The sequence below is a fragment of the Phaenicophaeus curvirostris genome, chromosome 2, assembly GCF_032191515.1.
Source record: "Phaenicophaeus curvirostris isolate KB17595 chromosome 2, BPBGC_Pcur_1.0, whole genome shotgun sequence".
In the NCBI taxonomy this organism is placed as follows: domain Eukaryota; kingdom Metazoa; phylum Chordata; class Aves; order Cuculiformes; family Cuculidae; genus Phaenicophaeus; species Phaenicophaeus curvirostris.
Genome location: NC_091393.1, coordinates 90,704,422 through 90,719,278, shown reverse-complemented (window position 1 = coordinate 90,719,278; position 14,857 = coordinate 90,704,422). Strand labels below are relative to the sequence as shown.

At 40.6% G+C, this 14,857-nt stretch overlaps 1 protein-coding gene across 2 annotated transcripts in view; it reads right to left on the bottom strand.

Annotated features, from left to right (window-relative positions):
• Window positions 1-6,778: 6,778 nt before the first annotated feature.
• Window positions 6,779-14,857, bottom strand: part of LPGAT1 (lysophosphatidylglycerol acyltransferase 1) — a 64,775-nt gene continuing 56,696 nt past the window's right edge. For both annotated transcript variants that reach the window (XM_069852834.1, XM_069852835.1), the window contains 2 exons: window positions 13,066-13,172; window positions 6,779-9,729 (listed from right to left, as the gene is read on the bottom strand). In XM_069852834.1, the coding sequence (XP_069708935.1) occupies window positions 9,578-9,729; window positions 13,066-13,172 (259 nt within the window). In that variant the 3' untranslated portion in view covers window positions 6,779-9,577. The remainder of the gene's footprint in view (window positions 9,730-13,065; window positions 13,173-14,857) is intronic.

Here is a 14,857-nt window from a genome sequence, read left to right as displayed (position 1 = left end):
TCTCCAGTCCCTTCACCAGCTTCATTACCCTTCTCTGGACATGCTCCAGGATCTCAATGTCTTTCTTGCAGTGAGGGGCCCAGAACTGAACACAGGATTCAAGGTGCAATCTCACCAGTGCTGCGTACAGAGCCACAATCACTTCCCTGGTCCTACTCTGATACAAGCCACCTGGGCACACTGCTGGCTCATGTTCAGTCGCTGTCAACCAACACCTCCAGGTCCTTCTCCTCCAGGCAGCTTTCCAGCCAGACTTCTCCTAGTCTGTAGCACTGCACAGGGTTGTTGTGCCCCAAGTGCAGGACTCAGCATTTGGCCTTGTTGAACCTCATCCTGTTGGCCTCAGCCCATCAATCCAGCTTGTTCAGATCCCTCTGTAAAGCCTCCCTACTTTCAGGAAGATTGACACTTTCTCCCAGCATAGCATCATTTGCAATAAGGGTGCACTCAATCCCTTCATCCACATCATTAATAAAGACATTGAACAGAACTGGACCCAGCACTGAGCCCTGGGGAACACCACTTGTGACCGGCCTCCAGCTGGATTTAACTCCATCTACCACAACTCTTTGGTCCATCCAACCAGTTTTTTACCCAGCAGACGGTATGCAGGTAGGACCTCTTTAAGTACTGGAAGGTTGCTGTAAGTTCTCCTCAAAGCCTTCTCTTCTCCAGGCTGGACAAGCCAAACTCTCTCAGCCTGTTCTCATACGGGAGGTGCTCCAGCCCTCTCAGCTTTGTGGTCCTCCTCTGGTCTCGCTCTAACAGATCCATGTCCTTCCTGTGCTGAGGACTCCAGAGCTGGATGCAGTACTGCAGGTGAGGTTTCATAAGAACAGAGTAATCACCTCCCTGAACCTGCTGGTCACGCTTCTTGCAATGCAGCCTGGGACACCCAGTCACCTGTAAAAACGTACTGATGTTCTATGCTGGAAAACAGCTACTGTGCAAACATAGAATACCCACTAAGCCTTATTAGTATATGAACAACATGGAGTAGCAAAACCCATCAGCTACAACTTTAAGTGACAATGGAATCAATACTCAGTATTGGAATAAATAGATGTGGAGAAAAATTATTTGCCAGAAATTGCCACCAGTGGTTAACTGACATTGTTCCAGCAAATATTAACACAGGCTTGTGGGTTATTAACCAACCTGGGGTTTAAGACTTTACTAGTCTATTAAAATACTATTTATACCTATTTTTGTCATCAGATTTGGCTAAGAAACTTTCTAGAAAAACAATCGCACTCCAATTATAGCACTTCAGGTTCAGCTCTGAAGGCTCTTAGAATTGTGCTTGTCAAGCACAGGTCCCATAAGTCACTTGCTGTGGTGTAACAGAACCCATAAAATATTCCACTTCTTCTACCAGCCGCGAGGGAGTAGTTACTGAAAGCAGCGGCAAAAAATTACTCAGGCCATCAATTCTGTTCTACACATTTTAAGTTTGCGATTTTCCTCGCAGGAAAATTACTGTCTCGTCCAGTGGAGGGAGTTTCTTTCCCTTTTCAGAAGGACGCATAATGTCTTGTGCACCTTGATACAGGCACAGAAGGACAGACCTCTTCCATTTGGTCTGGTTTTCTCCCCTTCAAATACTTGCCGATGAAGAAGACAGAGCGTGTCAACCTAAGAGAGACACAGAGATAAGGGAACACAACAAGAACAACAATAAAAGCATCTTCAGTGTTTTCAAAAGTATGGAGGAAGAAGAAAACCCAGTGGCTTCACCATAGGGGAAAAGCCCTGGCAGGCTGGGTTCCACAGTGCTGCTGTGCCCATCAGCTCCTCAAGAAAGGAGGCAGCGCGAGGAAGAGGAAACAGGCTTGCTGACTGGACTGACTGGTGTAAGGGTGGGACAGACGTTAATCAAAAGCCGGGTTTATAATCAACGCATCTGAGTCTGAAGTTTCAGCTTCTAACCTTGTATGTGACAGTCTCCTGCTTCTCAGGGAAGAGACATGAGGTGAAGGGGAACGATGTTTCCTTAAAAAATAACCAACGTTGTGGGGCAAGGAAAAAAAAAGACGGTTCAGGCTGCAACAAGCAGATGGGATAGAGCCATAGCTCAGAGCTAGGAGCGTGCAGCTTCAGCAAAGCCCAGACAGCTGAAAGGAGCAGCAAGCAGTCAGCCACCCCCCAGAGGTGAAAAAATCCTTACTAAGGGACTGGGCAGCATTTATTTAAACTGAGAGTGAGCCAGTCAGCCATGCCTAGCCTAAGAACAAGGACACTGTGGGAAGGAAAGACTGGTTTAGAAACTTTTCCATCTTTACCTAACCATTTTCAGTCAATATTCAATAGACGGTCTCACTAATGCTGCAGACAGAAATTCATTGCCCTCTGCTCTTGCTTGGCATATGTGCCTAAAGGGTCAAATCTGCTCTTTTATTTATTTATATGCATTTATTTACAATGGAAACTCACATTCAGCAACCAATTGCCACAGTGGCTCAACTCTTTTTAGTGTCACTGTCTTCTGGGAAATTACCTGTTCATTGTTGCTAGGTGACCTTCCTTTTTCTTACCGTCAAAGACACCCTTTATGAAGTGCTCTGAACTACTCTGTGACTTGTCCTGACAAATAACAAATTGGTAGAATTAAAAAAAATTGTCTTTTATTTCATATCATTTATGAAACTATTGCACATTGTTGAGCAGATGTGCAGAATTATCCTAGCTAACTGCAAAGGGAAAGTTTTCTCTTTGAAAACAATTCAATACAAATTGATCTTTTTGCCTTCTTCTTCTTTGGATTGTCAACTGATATTACAAAACCACAACTATATTCTGTCACACAATAATCAGCTGCACCTACCATCTCATCGTTTAGTCCTGCAGTTTTGTTTAGCAAAGATACTTGCATTTTCCCAAAGCCACGCTGACTGGCCTTACTGAGGTTAGCTTATTATTTACTAGAACTGGATCTTATCACTGTCAAAATGCTCACTTTTTCAGACCTTTCCCGGTTTTCAAAAAAATCCAGTGAGCTCCTTGCCATTTGTAATGTTCATGGATCAATCTATCCTTCCCTGCCAGCCTTTAATACTTGTGCAAGAATACCATTTACAACACAACTTCTTTTTTTTTTTTTCAATAGTAAATATATCAGCAGCCTTTACTCAGCCGCACTAGGTGCTAGCAGCAGCTGTTCTGACATTCTGACGTGTCAATTCTCTGGCCTCATAGAAAAGCCTTAATCAAACCAACTGGCTAACTCAGCAGACTGACATTAGAAAAGACAGTCCACTGAAGCGACCTCTTTCTCATTCCACAGAGAACCTGAGGACGCATGAGAAATCGAGAATCTTAATGGATTCTATCTCTATAAAGCAAGAAAGCTTTTTTTTTTCTCAGAAGGAGGTGATACTGTGGCCTCAGAAGTAAAGAAAACCTGAGTGCAGCACATAAACGTCTGACCACCTCAGACGCCTGGTTTTGCCCACATCTGAGAGTCCCTGTCCATTGTGAGCCCCATTTTTACAGCTCTGCCTGTTACTCTCATGTTTTCTTTTAAAAGAAGCCACCCATTTACTATTAGCTACAAGGCTGGGTGCTCCCTCTGCGTGCCCCATGCGCTAAGCACACTGTTTTATAGTATACTGAAAGCTCACAGCAGCTCTCAGAGAGGCAGAGGGGGACAGTGGGAGAGAAATACCTGGAACTGGAACCTCACTGCTGCACTCTCCCTGTGCCCCAAGCTGACCCACAGCAAAGCCTTTCAATACATTTCACGGGGTCTATTTTTTTTTTTTTAATTCAACAGGAGACGTTTCTTTGTTAACCGGAATGCGCACAAATGGCAGTCACATTTCTTTTTCATTTGCTGCCTCAGCTGAAATTAGTGACATTTAAAAACTCAGAGCATCCTTTCAGAAAACCTGTGACAGTCACAAGAGTGAAAATACAAGGTAGACTCCTGAGAGATAAAAATTTATTTGTATCTGATCAGCACGTCATGATATGGTCACAAGTCACACAGCTGATATTCTCACAGCCAAAACAGGGATATTTTTTCTTTTTAAAAATACATTTTTCTTTCCAGCAGGAAGGATTTTTTTAAGACAAACATTTCATACTAGGCAGGAATTAAAAACAATGGCTTTTTCAACATGACAACACAGCTGGTAAGCACTGGATCCCTTTCCAGTGCCTTATATTCGGATTTCAAATTCTCCCTCCCCATTTTTACCTCCCCTCCCCCCCAAATCTCCCCACCTCTCACAGAAAAACACCACACTCAAAACCAAGACAAAACCCAGAAAGGAAACAAAGAGGTAGCTGTAACTACAGCCATGGTGCTGTTTTGGAAACTGTGCAAGATGACTTACTATGCTCCAAGGAGAAGTTCTTTCCTTTGTTATGTGTTGCAGTATTACACACCAGCAGCTAACACAAAAGGCAACATGGAGCTAAGATCTATCATTAGCGAGAGATGCCAGGGCCACAGAATGAACAGTGCTGTTTCACTTGATATTGCTTTGCCCAGCTGAAGTTGTTTAAAAACAGACCCCTCTGTTAAAAAAATATATGTATCTACAAAATGATTACAGCCTTGTTGCAGAAAGGTTGGATTCACATCTTTTCTAGGATGGTGGCAATCCAGGGTTAATGGGGGCTCAAGATCTGCTCTTGTTATGCCCTCAGCTCTCAGAAACTTCAAGGGGAATCACTGCTATGCAGTGGCCTGCTGAGAAAGTCTGCAGCCTGAGCACCGGCACAGTTTCCAGAGGGTGCTGGAGCAAGCAAGGACTACGGAAGCTGCTTTCTCCTCTCAACTGCTCCACTCCTCCCCTTGCCACTTCTGGCACAGAAACACTGTCTCTGTCCTTCCTGATGAGAGCTTGAATAAGCAATGTTATCTATCACAAATTAACACTGCAACTGTATAGTGTTATTTTGCTATTTGTTGTGTTTATGGTAAGCACAACAGAGATTGTCTATCTATTAGACAAAAGCATAATAAATACAACAAAGAAACCTCATCCATTACAGATCAGAAGCACATGAAATAAACTTGAAAAAACCCCCAAATTTATTTTTGCCACACACACAAAATAATGGGAAAAGACATCTAATAATCTCTGCAGAGAAATGCTGCTTCTCATATCTGTCTACATTTCTGAAAGACATCTTGGTTGCTGGAAAGTTTTGACAAAAAAGACTCAATGAAATAAATTTAATAAAATAATTCCGAACACGACCAGACCTTGGTCAAAGTCACTGAGAGTCGCTACAAGCTTCTGTATCCATTTTATTACATAAAACAAAAATGCAGGTAACATGGGAGGAGAGGAAAAAATTAGAAGTAAAAGTAAATGGTATCAAGAAAACAAATTATCATACAAAATGAACACCACTGTAGAGTAATTTTAAGGAAATAACTTCAAGAGGACAGTTGTTCAGTGTATAGTTATTTCACTATCCAATGATAAAATAAAAGGTTTAACTTTAAAAGGCATAGAATCCTTTTAAAGACTTTTTTTTGTATCACAGCCAAGTAGTCTGCAGGTTTTACAGAAAAAATAAAGCTGCTTAGAAGTGTTCGTAATGTATGCAGACACTTTAAACCAGAGTACGGTTTCAATTTTGCTCTTCCAATTGTTTTATGTTAAAAAAAGTGTAAAAACTATCAAATATGCGATTCTGCAAAATAACCCTTTATTTCATATGGCTCCATTATTTCCAAACAATACAGTACCCCAGACGTATAGTTATTTTGTATGATTGTATTGGGTTACCACAAAATCTCCAGCTGACTAACAAGAGAATGCACTCAACCCTGGTCTCATGGTTTGGAAATCCCAGCTTTAAGTACCTTTGGTCCCAAAATTTTATGTCAAGGCAAAATGGAGCAGTTGAATCCTGTCACACACAGTGATCGGTATCCGTATTTATTTTGTACAAACAGGTGAAAAAAGTTAACAGCACTTCATGGCAGTGTCAGACAAAAGAAAGTTACATCATTTGCAAAAGAAGCGAATAATGAACTGTCCCACAGTGATCATTGTATTTTTACTGCAGTAAGAGACATCTTATTTTGGATGCTGGGGGTGGTGGAGGGTGAAGGAAGCTTTTCATTTTTCCGGTGAGCATTGTAAATTGAAATCTTGCTTTTCAAGATCTGATGAGAGAAACTTAGGAAAAAAAAAAAACAAACCCAAAACCCTCCTGCAAGAGACATCACTGTTGAAAAGTTTGATAGAATTGTACATAAAATACTCGAGAACTTGTCAGGAAGGCGCTCTCACCAAAGGGCACTGAAGAAAAAAACACACATTGCGGATGGGCAGATACTCTTCATGTTAACAGGATTTGAAGAGCAATGATGCTAAACCATTACGACTTGCATCGTTTCAACTGTAACAACTTGTTTATGAACAATTAAACATAGAAACATACAGATGTTTTGTGTGTGCAACCCTGGCGGAGAACCATCTTTATTTGCAGTACACTGAAATTGCTATGCTCTCACTTCTGTGTGCAACAGCTTTCTGTGATTTTTTCATTCCATATCACTTTATACATTCTTCCATTCTATTTCTCCCAATATAAATTCAAAGTTATATTAACCATTTTGTGATCAACTGCATGATGCATTAACATAATTTTCTGCCAAACGCATTCTGAGCTCTTCAGAAGAGGAAATCCACAGATGATGCAACAAAATGCCCAGTGCAGCTGTAACACTGGCCACTGCCAGAAGGTAGAACCGAACTGCAACCAACAGGAGTTTACGTTTTACAAACTAGCCTGCTAAGCTCCAAACAGCCCCTTAACAGAGAAGCTTCTTTTAGCCAATTTATTCTCTTTGATGAAGCAGCATCCAAGATCATGCTGGGAGGGTACTTCGGAGTTTCTGAACAGTGGTTTCATTCCACCGTTATCCACAGCAACTCAGCCTTAAGGAGACACAACATCAGGCTCTCTTCACATTTTCCAGTGCAGGCAGGAAAGAAACCTAAGAACTAGTACTATTTACTCACCCTACAGAAACAACAATCAGTGCCTGAAAACAATGTCTTGGAATAATAATAATAATAACTACAGAGGAACAAACTGAAAAGGAACAGGACCAGATAAATCAAATTATTATCTGAAACATTATTGTGCATAACTAATTTCTTTAGGCAGCATGTGAACACTCACTATTGACTGCAATCCACTGGAAAAAAATAAACTGCATTTGAAAAACAACAGTATGCTGTGACATAATGTTCACAGAGTCTATAAAGAACAACCTCCTGATGCGAGTTACTACTGTGCAATCTGCTTATATAAACTTCCCTTTTTTATATCATTTCACTCTGTCCTAGCTCAAAATAAAACCAGCTGTACTATGGGCATCTCCATGGTCCTGATCAAACCACCTGGTCGAGGACAGAAATGAGTAGCTTGCCATCTGCATTTTGCAGTTTTGAGAGTCCGTTTATGCCCACGTGCAGCAGACAAAAGCGCTCACACAGTAACAGCGCTAGGCTGCCGCAACACCCTCCTGTAAAATGGCAGATTAAATACATTCATTCCATCAGTTGTAATTTAGCGAGAGCAATAGGTGGGAAAAAAAAAACTACTACCAACACTGCTGCCCTTTCAGAGCATAACTCTTCTTAAATGGATTTTAGCTTGTGTCAGAATTCAGGTGTATGACTGGGAGTAAAAAGATGGGATTTAGAAACATCATCTTACCTAAAACTGTAGGCAATGCTAATCTGTAGGCAACCAACATTCACTGCCTCTCAGCTGCAGTGGTTCCTTTACGACCCAGAGGGGATTCAGTTCAAGGGAGCTTATGGTGGTTCATCATGTTGCAGCCATCCCCTCTGAGCTAGGGGTGGCATATTTGACTAAGTATTTTTCCATTAAGTCAGGGAAATCAGCATTGCCTCATATTTTGGTATGCTCTCAGCTCCCCCTGCAAAGCAAACACTGGCTATGTTTTGTATTCTGCACACCACCCACTGCGATTCATGTAGCAGGAGAGCGGGAAAGAAGAGGGGATCAATATTGCTGACTCAGAGCCAAAACTACTGAGGGCTTACTTTGTTCTCAGTAAAATTATTCTGTGAAAGGCAGTATGCCAACAACTGAAGTTCTGGCTATCCTGCCTGTATTTAGAGAGATTAGTTTTATTTTAGGAACGGCTCTCTCAAATCTGTGTATAATCACATAAACACGATGCCAACTAGACCTGCCAGAAGTAAGACCATACATCATAGATGTCCTTTCAAAAGTATCTTATCTTGCACATCTGAGCCTTCTATCACATCTGAGTCTTCTACTCCCAGTTTGCCTTTAAATTCAACTCATCCTTCTTCCAGCAAGATTTTAGCAGTGGTGAGCTAATTAATACTGCCCTCCATGCAGTTATGCAGAGTGTTTACCACACTTTTCTTTTTCAGTAGTATCTTCCTATAGATTTATGATAGCAATTACACCTATTTTTTTTTTAAGAAACTAGTTTTTCTTCTATTACTCCTTAACAAAACATTAAGATGGTTGGCATTGAATTATTTAAACTCTCCCACAAGTATATTTAGTGCTATTGCAACTAGCGGAGAGAAAAAGGCCTCTATAAACCACTCCAAGGTCACCTTGGTTGGATTGCAGTATACAAAATACAAAGGTGGCTAAAAATCACCAACAGCACCAGCAGACCTTCAGGAATAGGTAGAATTGCTCTGGCTTCCAGTGCGTGACAAATAAAGCTTTCCCCTACTCCCTAAGTGTTATGTCTTTCCTTCACTGTGTTTTCACGTTTAAAAGTGCTTTTTGAAAACCGATAACGATGGCTGAGATGCATTCTGAACAAGGAGGGAAAACAAACTAAGTGACTTTGTATTTCCAAGTTTCCTCATAATACGAGATACCGGTAGCACACAGAATTCAGACAGCTGATGGTAAGACCACAGCAGGGATGGGCTGATTCATCTAACGTGGACAGCTTTTAATCACACTATGATGCTGCAACGCTTTTTTGAAGACTGATTCCCCACAAAACACACCCGACGCTGGACCTCACTTGGGTCTTGGTTTTAGATCAATGTGTCTAATACAACAACTGCTGACTGCGTAGCTGCAAAGATACTGCCACCAGCTCTGTCGAGTATCTTTGACTCCAGCACAATGAGTTGCAATAAAGTACAAGTTTGTGCAAATGAGGAATCTCTACCACACCAATGCTGAACAGACTACTGAAGACAAGTTGCTGAATTTTCTGAGCTCTAACTACAATGCCAAGAAATACTTGTGGTGACAGAGCTTTCTTGTCACAGACATTCTTCTACGATGGTTGTACGATTGCACCTTTTGTCCAAATGTTGAATTTGCTTAAGTGTGGGTGAGAGTATACATTTTTTTAAAAATACAGACAAATCTTTTAAAATAATACATCATCAGGTCACTATGTTACTGATCTTCACTTTTAGTGGAGTTTAAAATTTCCACAAAGAGAGGTAAGAGTCCGTCCAGTATTTTCCTTTACTCCTGAATATTCACATTTGCACATATAACATGATACTCATTTGCAAGAGCCTGGTTTCCCATTGTGTCCTTAGGTCACGTTCCACTTTTAAAATAGGCAATGATAAAAATACTGTAAGACGCAGTACCACATACCGCCTGACAAAAATGCAAGTGATTGTATGCCGACTAGCCACAGGTTACTGAGCGTCATCTCCCGAGAAACAGCTTTTGCTTGACCCTGCAGTGGAGGAAAAGCTCCTAGAAGAGAAAAGAAAACACATTTAATGCTTCTGCAGCAGTGATGATAGCATTAATGCACAATTCTTTACCACCACTGTCTCTCCCAGCAACAGCACCCACAAACAATTAGCTGGTTATTTCTATATTATGTTGTTAAACTTCCAAAAGATTCTCTGGTATTATCAGTCATTTTCAAGAAAAGAAAAAAAAAATCCCTTTCCTCATTAATAAGAACGATTTTCATTTGGATATAAAATTATGCTTTAAACAGAAACATATGAATGCTCTTAAATTTTAAAAAAACCAAGAAAGCCACAACCAAATAAACCACAAAACCCCGAGCCTGACGAGTCCCAGCCTCCTCTCTCTGATACATATTTTCACATGGGCAGATATGCCGCACCATTTATTCACCTGTAACTCTCCCTGCTAAGCTTCTATTTACCCACTCTACACGACATTTGCTCTTCCATGGCCCATTTGTTTTCCTGCACCAACAATGACTTTTGGTTTAAGAAACTTCCCTTTCTCCTTGGTGCAGATTGCAACTGTCTCTTCCCCCTCCTTCTCTCCCAAGCCAACTTGTACCTTACAGAGAAAACAATCCATCACATTCCTAGCTGAGACAAGCCAAGCAGCTTTAGTTGCCCTTCACAGATACAACTCCCCCTTCCCCTTTATCATCTTAACACCTATTATCCATTCCTCTTTCTGGTTCAATTCATATTTCTTCAACAGGGAAGACTGATTTGGTACAATGAAGAGTATTTCCATAGCACTAGTGAAAACCCTCTCCTGCTGCCCTGTATGATGATGTTGCTTCCTTTTTTAGTTACATCACACCAGTTGGCTTATGATCAAAGCAAGCGAGGAGCATGACAACTTCAGTATATGACTATTTATTTTCAGCTGTGAAGCTCCTCGTTTATAGTTGTTCTATTTAATTAGTCTGCGAGTGCTTTTGTCCTGCTAAAAGTAATCTCACTTGCATTACTGCAGTGTTCAAGGTTATCTTGGTGATGACTTCAGAGAAATCATGAACTTGTCAATAACAAGCTTTCCACTAGCTGTTAACACAGGAGTCTTGGTGTTGCTTATACCTACAGATATTAACTGTAAATGGTTTTAATTTTATAAATGAAATGTGTAAATGCATCTGTAAGAAAGGATGGGATAACTTCATACTCAAATTTTAAGTAGGTACTTTTTTTGTTTATTTTAGGAGATATGACAGATTTTCCCCAGATCCATTTAAGTCCTCAACACTTAAGAAAATACATCAAAAAGGAAAAAGATGTTTTAGGCCTCATTTTTCCTCTTCTTAAATAAAAATATGCCAAAAAAATATATTCCTACCAATGACATCGTCAATACAAACTTTTAAAGTTATAAGTAGCATTAAATATTACCCTAGCTTTATGAATCGAGACAAGATCCTAAGCAGAATGAGAAAAAGAAAAACAGTAATAAAAGAAAGAATGCTGAAACAGCCCCAAGTCTTAAAACCACACCAACTTAAGACAATGCAACAGGACAATACAAAGTTAGCTCTCAGGTAGCTTCAAGGATTCCCCTCACATTAGGCCTCAGGACTTTTCCAGAAGGTTTCCAAAAACTTTAATGGCACTTTTGCATAAAGCCAATGCAAGCAAGTTCCCAACTTGTATAAATGGTAGTATCTTAAATTATGCTAATTTATGCCTAATAAGGTCCTATGTCATAGCATTTGCATTTAAAACATGTCTTATTAATTCACACTGATTACACTTGCAAATTATAACCAATTATCCTATTTTAGAAGTGCATTTCAATGAATAAACCCAATTATATTCATTATGCTCTCCGAAATTCTGGCCTAGTTAGATTTCGTGGGTATGACTTATTTTAATGCCATTTGTGAAACAGCATCTCAACAACAAGAAATCCTTCCATCCTATTGACCACAATTCTAGTTTTAAACAGATTCACAAAGTTATTTGTATAATAAATACATATGTATTTGGACTTATATAGCAAGGTCTGACTTTTGGCATGAAGGATGGCTGAGTGACAGCAGTATTTCATAAACAAAAAATACAACTCTGGGTTGTTACATGATTCTATTAATATTTTAAGCACTCAAGTTGACAAATTAAGCACGCAAAAATGAATTAAAGTTGCCTTTGCAAGAAATGATCTAACAGAAGTAGCTTTGTTTAACAAAGTCACTCTGCAATTTTAAACTTAGTCTATTCAAGAGACTGAATATTCTTCCCCCTCAACAACAGTGCTACTTGCTAATGAAGAGATTCTTTTCCTTCAGAGACGATCTGCATTATTGCTTCTGCAGTCTTCCTACTCAGTCTATATTTATTAAACTTTCTTACCTGTATGTCTAAATAAAACTCTACCTTTTCCTCTCAGAATCTTCTTTTTTTTTTTTTTTTACTATGATTACTTCTGTTTATATTCCGAATACACACAGGCAGATGACATACTTGAGTATCAATAAATGGATGGAAAAAAGAGCCTTAAGGAAATACCTCTCCAGCTATAGTTTCATAGTATTTATCTGATATTTTAAATTACAGTTGCCAGTACCACAGCATTACTGTTATGAAGGCTCTAAATTTATTTAGATTCATCTGATCCATTAACACTGAAAGCGTTACAGGTTATGATAGAAGTCATCAGTCCTCAGTACTTTGCAGCAAGGAGGGCAGCATTGACAACACAGGGCTGCAGATTCCAGAGAAATTATATGCAATTCCTTCAGATCCCTTTAATTGTTGCATCTTTCCATTTAGCATAACAGTAAACTGAATAGGGCAATAGTTTGGTATTAGACCTGAAGACTACTTTCATCAGTTTTCGCTAATTGTACGAGTGCCAGAGGAACATGCTAAATAGCTGCACTAAGCAGATAAAACAACCTGCCTCACTTAAGAGTCTTATTTAATCCCTTTTAGTCAAGAACTCGCTCGATTTAAACACTGAATGTTTTATATCCCATCCAAAATTAACATAAGCTCTGAATACTTTTACTGTGTGCGTAAACGTTCACTGCCTCTTTGAATCTTGATAAAATTATTCCAACTAAGCGGAATCCTATGGCAGTATCAAGTTTCATGGCTGAAAAAGGGGGACTTCCTTAGACCCACTGGAAATGTGCCAGCTTCCAAATGCTACCCTAAAGATACCTGAGTAATTTACCTTTCCTAGGCAATTTCTTATACTTGTTTTACTAATGGTTCTTACTTGGCCATTACATGCATTTTATTCACGTAAAGAATGCATACATGTTCTTAAGCCATTCTGAGATCCTTGTAAGAAAAGGCATAACAAAGCAAAATTCTTTCCTAGATATCATCCTACCTGTTTCGTAGAAATGTGTCAAGAGATCCTCCTTTTCAATGAATCGTTGATATAGCCAGTTTGTAAGAGCTTCTGGCTCTGCAGGTACATCTTTAACTGGAAAAATCCTACCAAAGAATCAAACATAAATTAAACCTAGGAAATACACTCTCTATGTGAAGAACAAAACACTTCACGTCTGCCCCAGCCCACTCTAAAACACATAGAACAAGAGTTTCGTATAAATCTAATTGCAGAGTTCATTCTCTCTTCGATTCATAGATGACATAGGTATTATGGATACAAAACCAGAATATCCCAGGTTACCTGCCAGAGGCACACAGAAGGCACAGGCATTACTTGCTTCTATCAAATGCAGTACTATAGCATACAATAAATGGTACCAAGTTGCCTGGTCTTTTTTAACTAGTATACCACCACACTGTATTACTATCCTCATAAAAAATACAAACCAAGAAGCAACGAAGTTCATGTGCTGAAACACGAAGAAATAATAGACTGAGAAGGCTCGCCCACAGTTCTGAAGAAACAGTTCTTCAACAGGCAAAATCTATGTAACATCATCATTAAGTACCAGTAGCATTTCTGTACCGCAGAAAATGAGACCTCTGTGCTTTTCAAAGGACACGAGCATCTTTGTCTGAAATTTCTAAGGCAGTTTTTGCACTGAAAATTGACCATGTAAGTAAGCGTACTCAAATATTGCTGCTCTATTTTAATATCCCCAGTGGAAGAATTACCAGTGTTTTGGCACTTCTACAACGAATACTAGGACTACTTAGAAAATCAGGTATTCAGGGCAGAACTCACTGAGATACAGAAACACCCAAATCACAGAAACAAGGAATCACTAGGTTGGAGAAGACCCACTGCATCATCGAGTCCAACCATTCCCATCTATCACTAAACCATGCCCCTCAGCACCTCATCCACCCATCTTTTAAACACCTCCAGGGAAGGTGAATCAACCACCTCCCTGGGCAGCCTGTGCCAGTGCCCAATGACCCTCTCCGTGAAAAATTTTTTCCTGATGTCAAGCCTGAACCTCCCCTGGTGGAGCTTGAGGCCATTCCCTCTTGTCCTTTCCCCTGTCACTTGGAAGAAGAGGCCAGCTCCCTCCTCTCCACAACCTCCTTTCAGGTAGTTGTAGAGAGCAATGACGTCTCCCCTCAGCCTCCTCTTCTCCAGGATAAACAACCCCAGCTCTCTCAGCCGTTCCTCATAAGGCCTGTTCTCCAGCCCCTTCACCAGCTTCATCGCTCTTCTCTGGACTCGCTCCAGAGCATCATCATCCTTCTTGGAGCGAGGGGCCCAGAACTGAACACAGGATTCAAGGAGCGGTCTCACCAGTGCTGAATACAATGGGAGAATAACCTCCCTGGACCTGCTGGTCACGCTGTTTCTGATACAAGCCAAGATGTCATTGGCCTTCTTGGCTACCTGGGCACACTGCTGGCTCCTGTTCAGTCGCTGTCAACCAACACCCCCAGGTCCTTCTCCTCCAGGCAGCTTTCCAGCCAGACTTCTCCTAGTCTGTAGCACTGCACAGGGTTGTTGTGCCCCAAGTGCAGGACCTGGCATTTGGCCTTGTTAAACCTCATGCCATTGGACTCTGCCCAGCAGTCCAGCCTGTTCAGATCCCTTTGCAGAGCCTCCCTACCATCCAGTAGATCGACACTTCCACCCAGCTTAGTGTCATCCACAAACTTGCTAAGGGTGCACTCAATGCCTTCATCCAGGTCATTGACAAAGACACTGAACAGGGCTTGGATCCAGCACTAAGCCCTGGGGA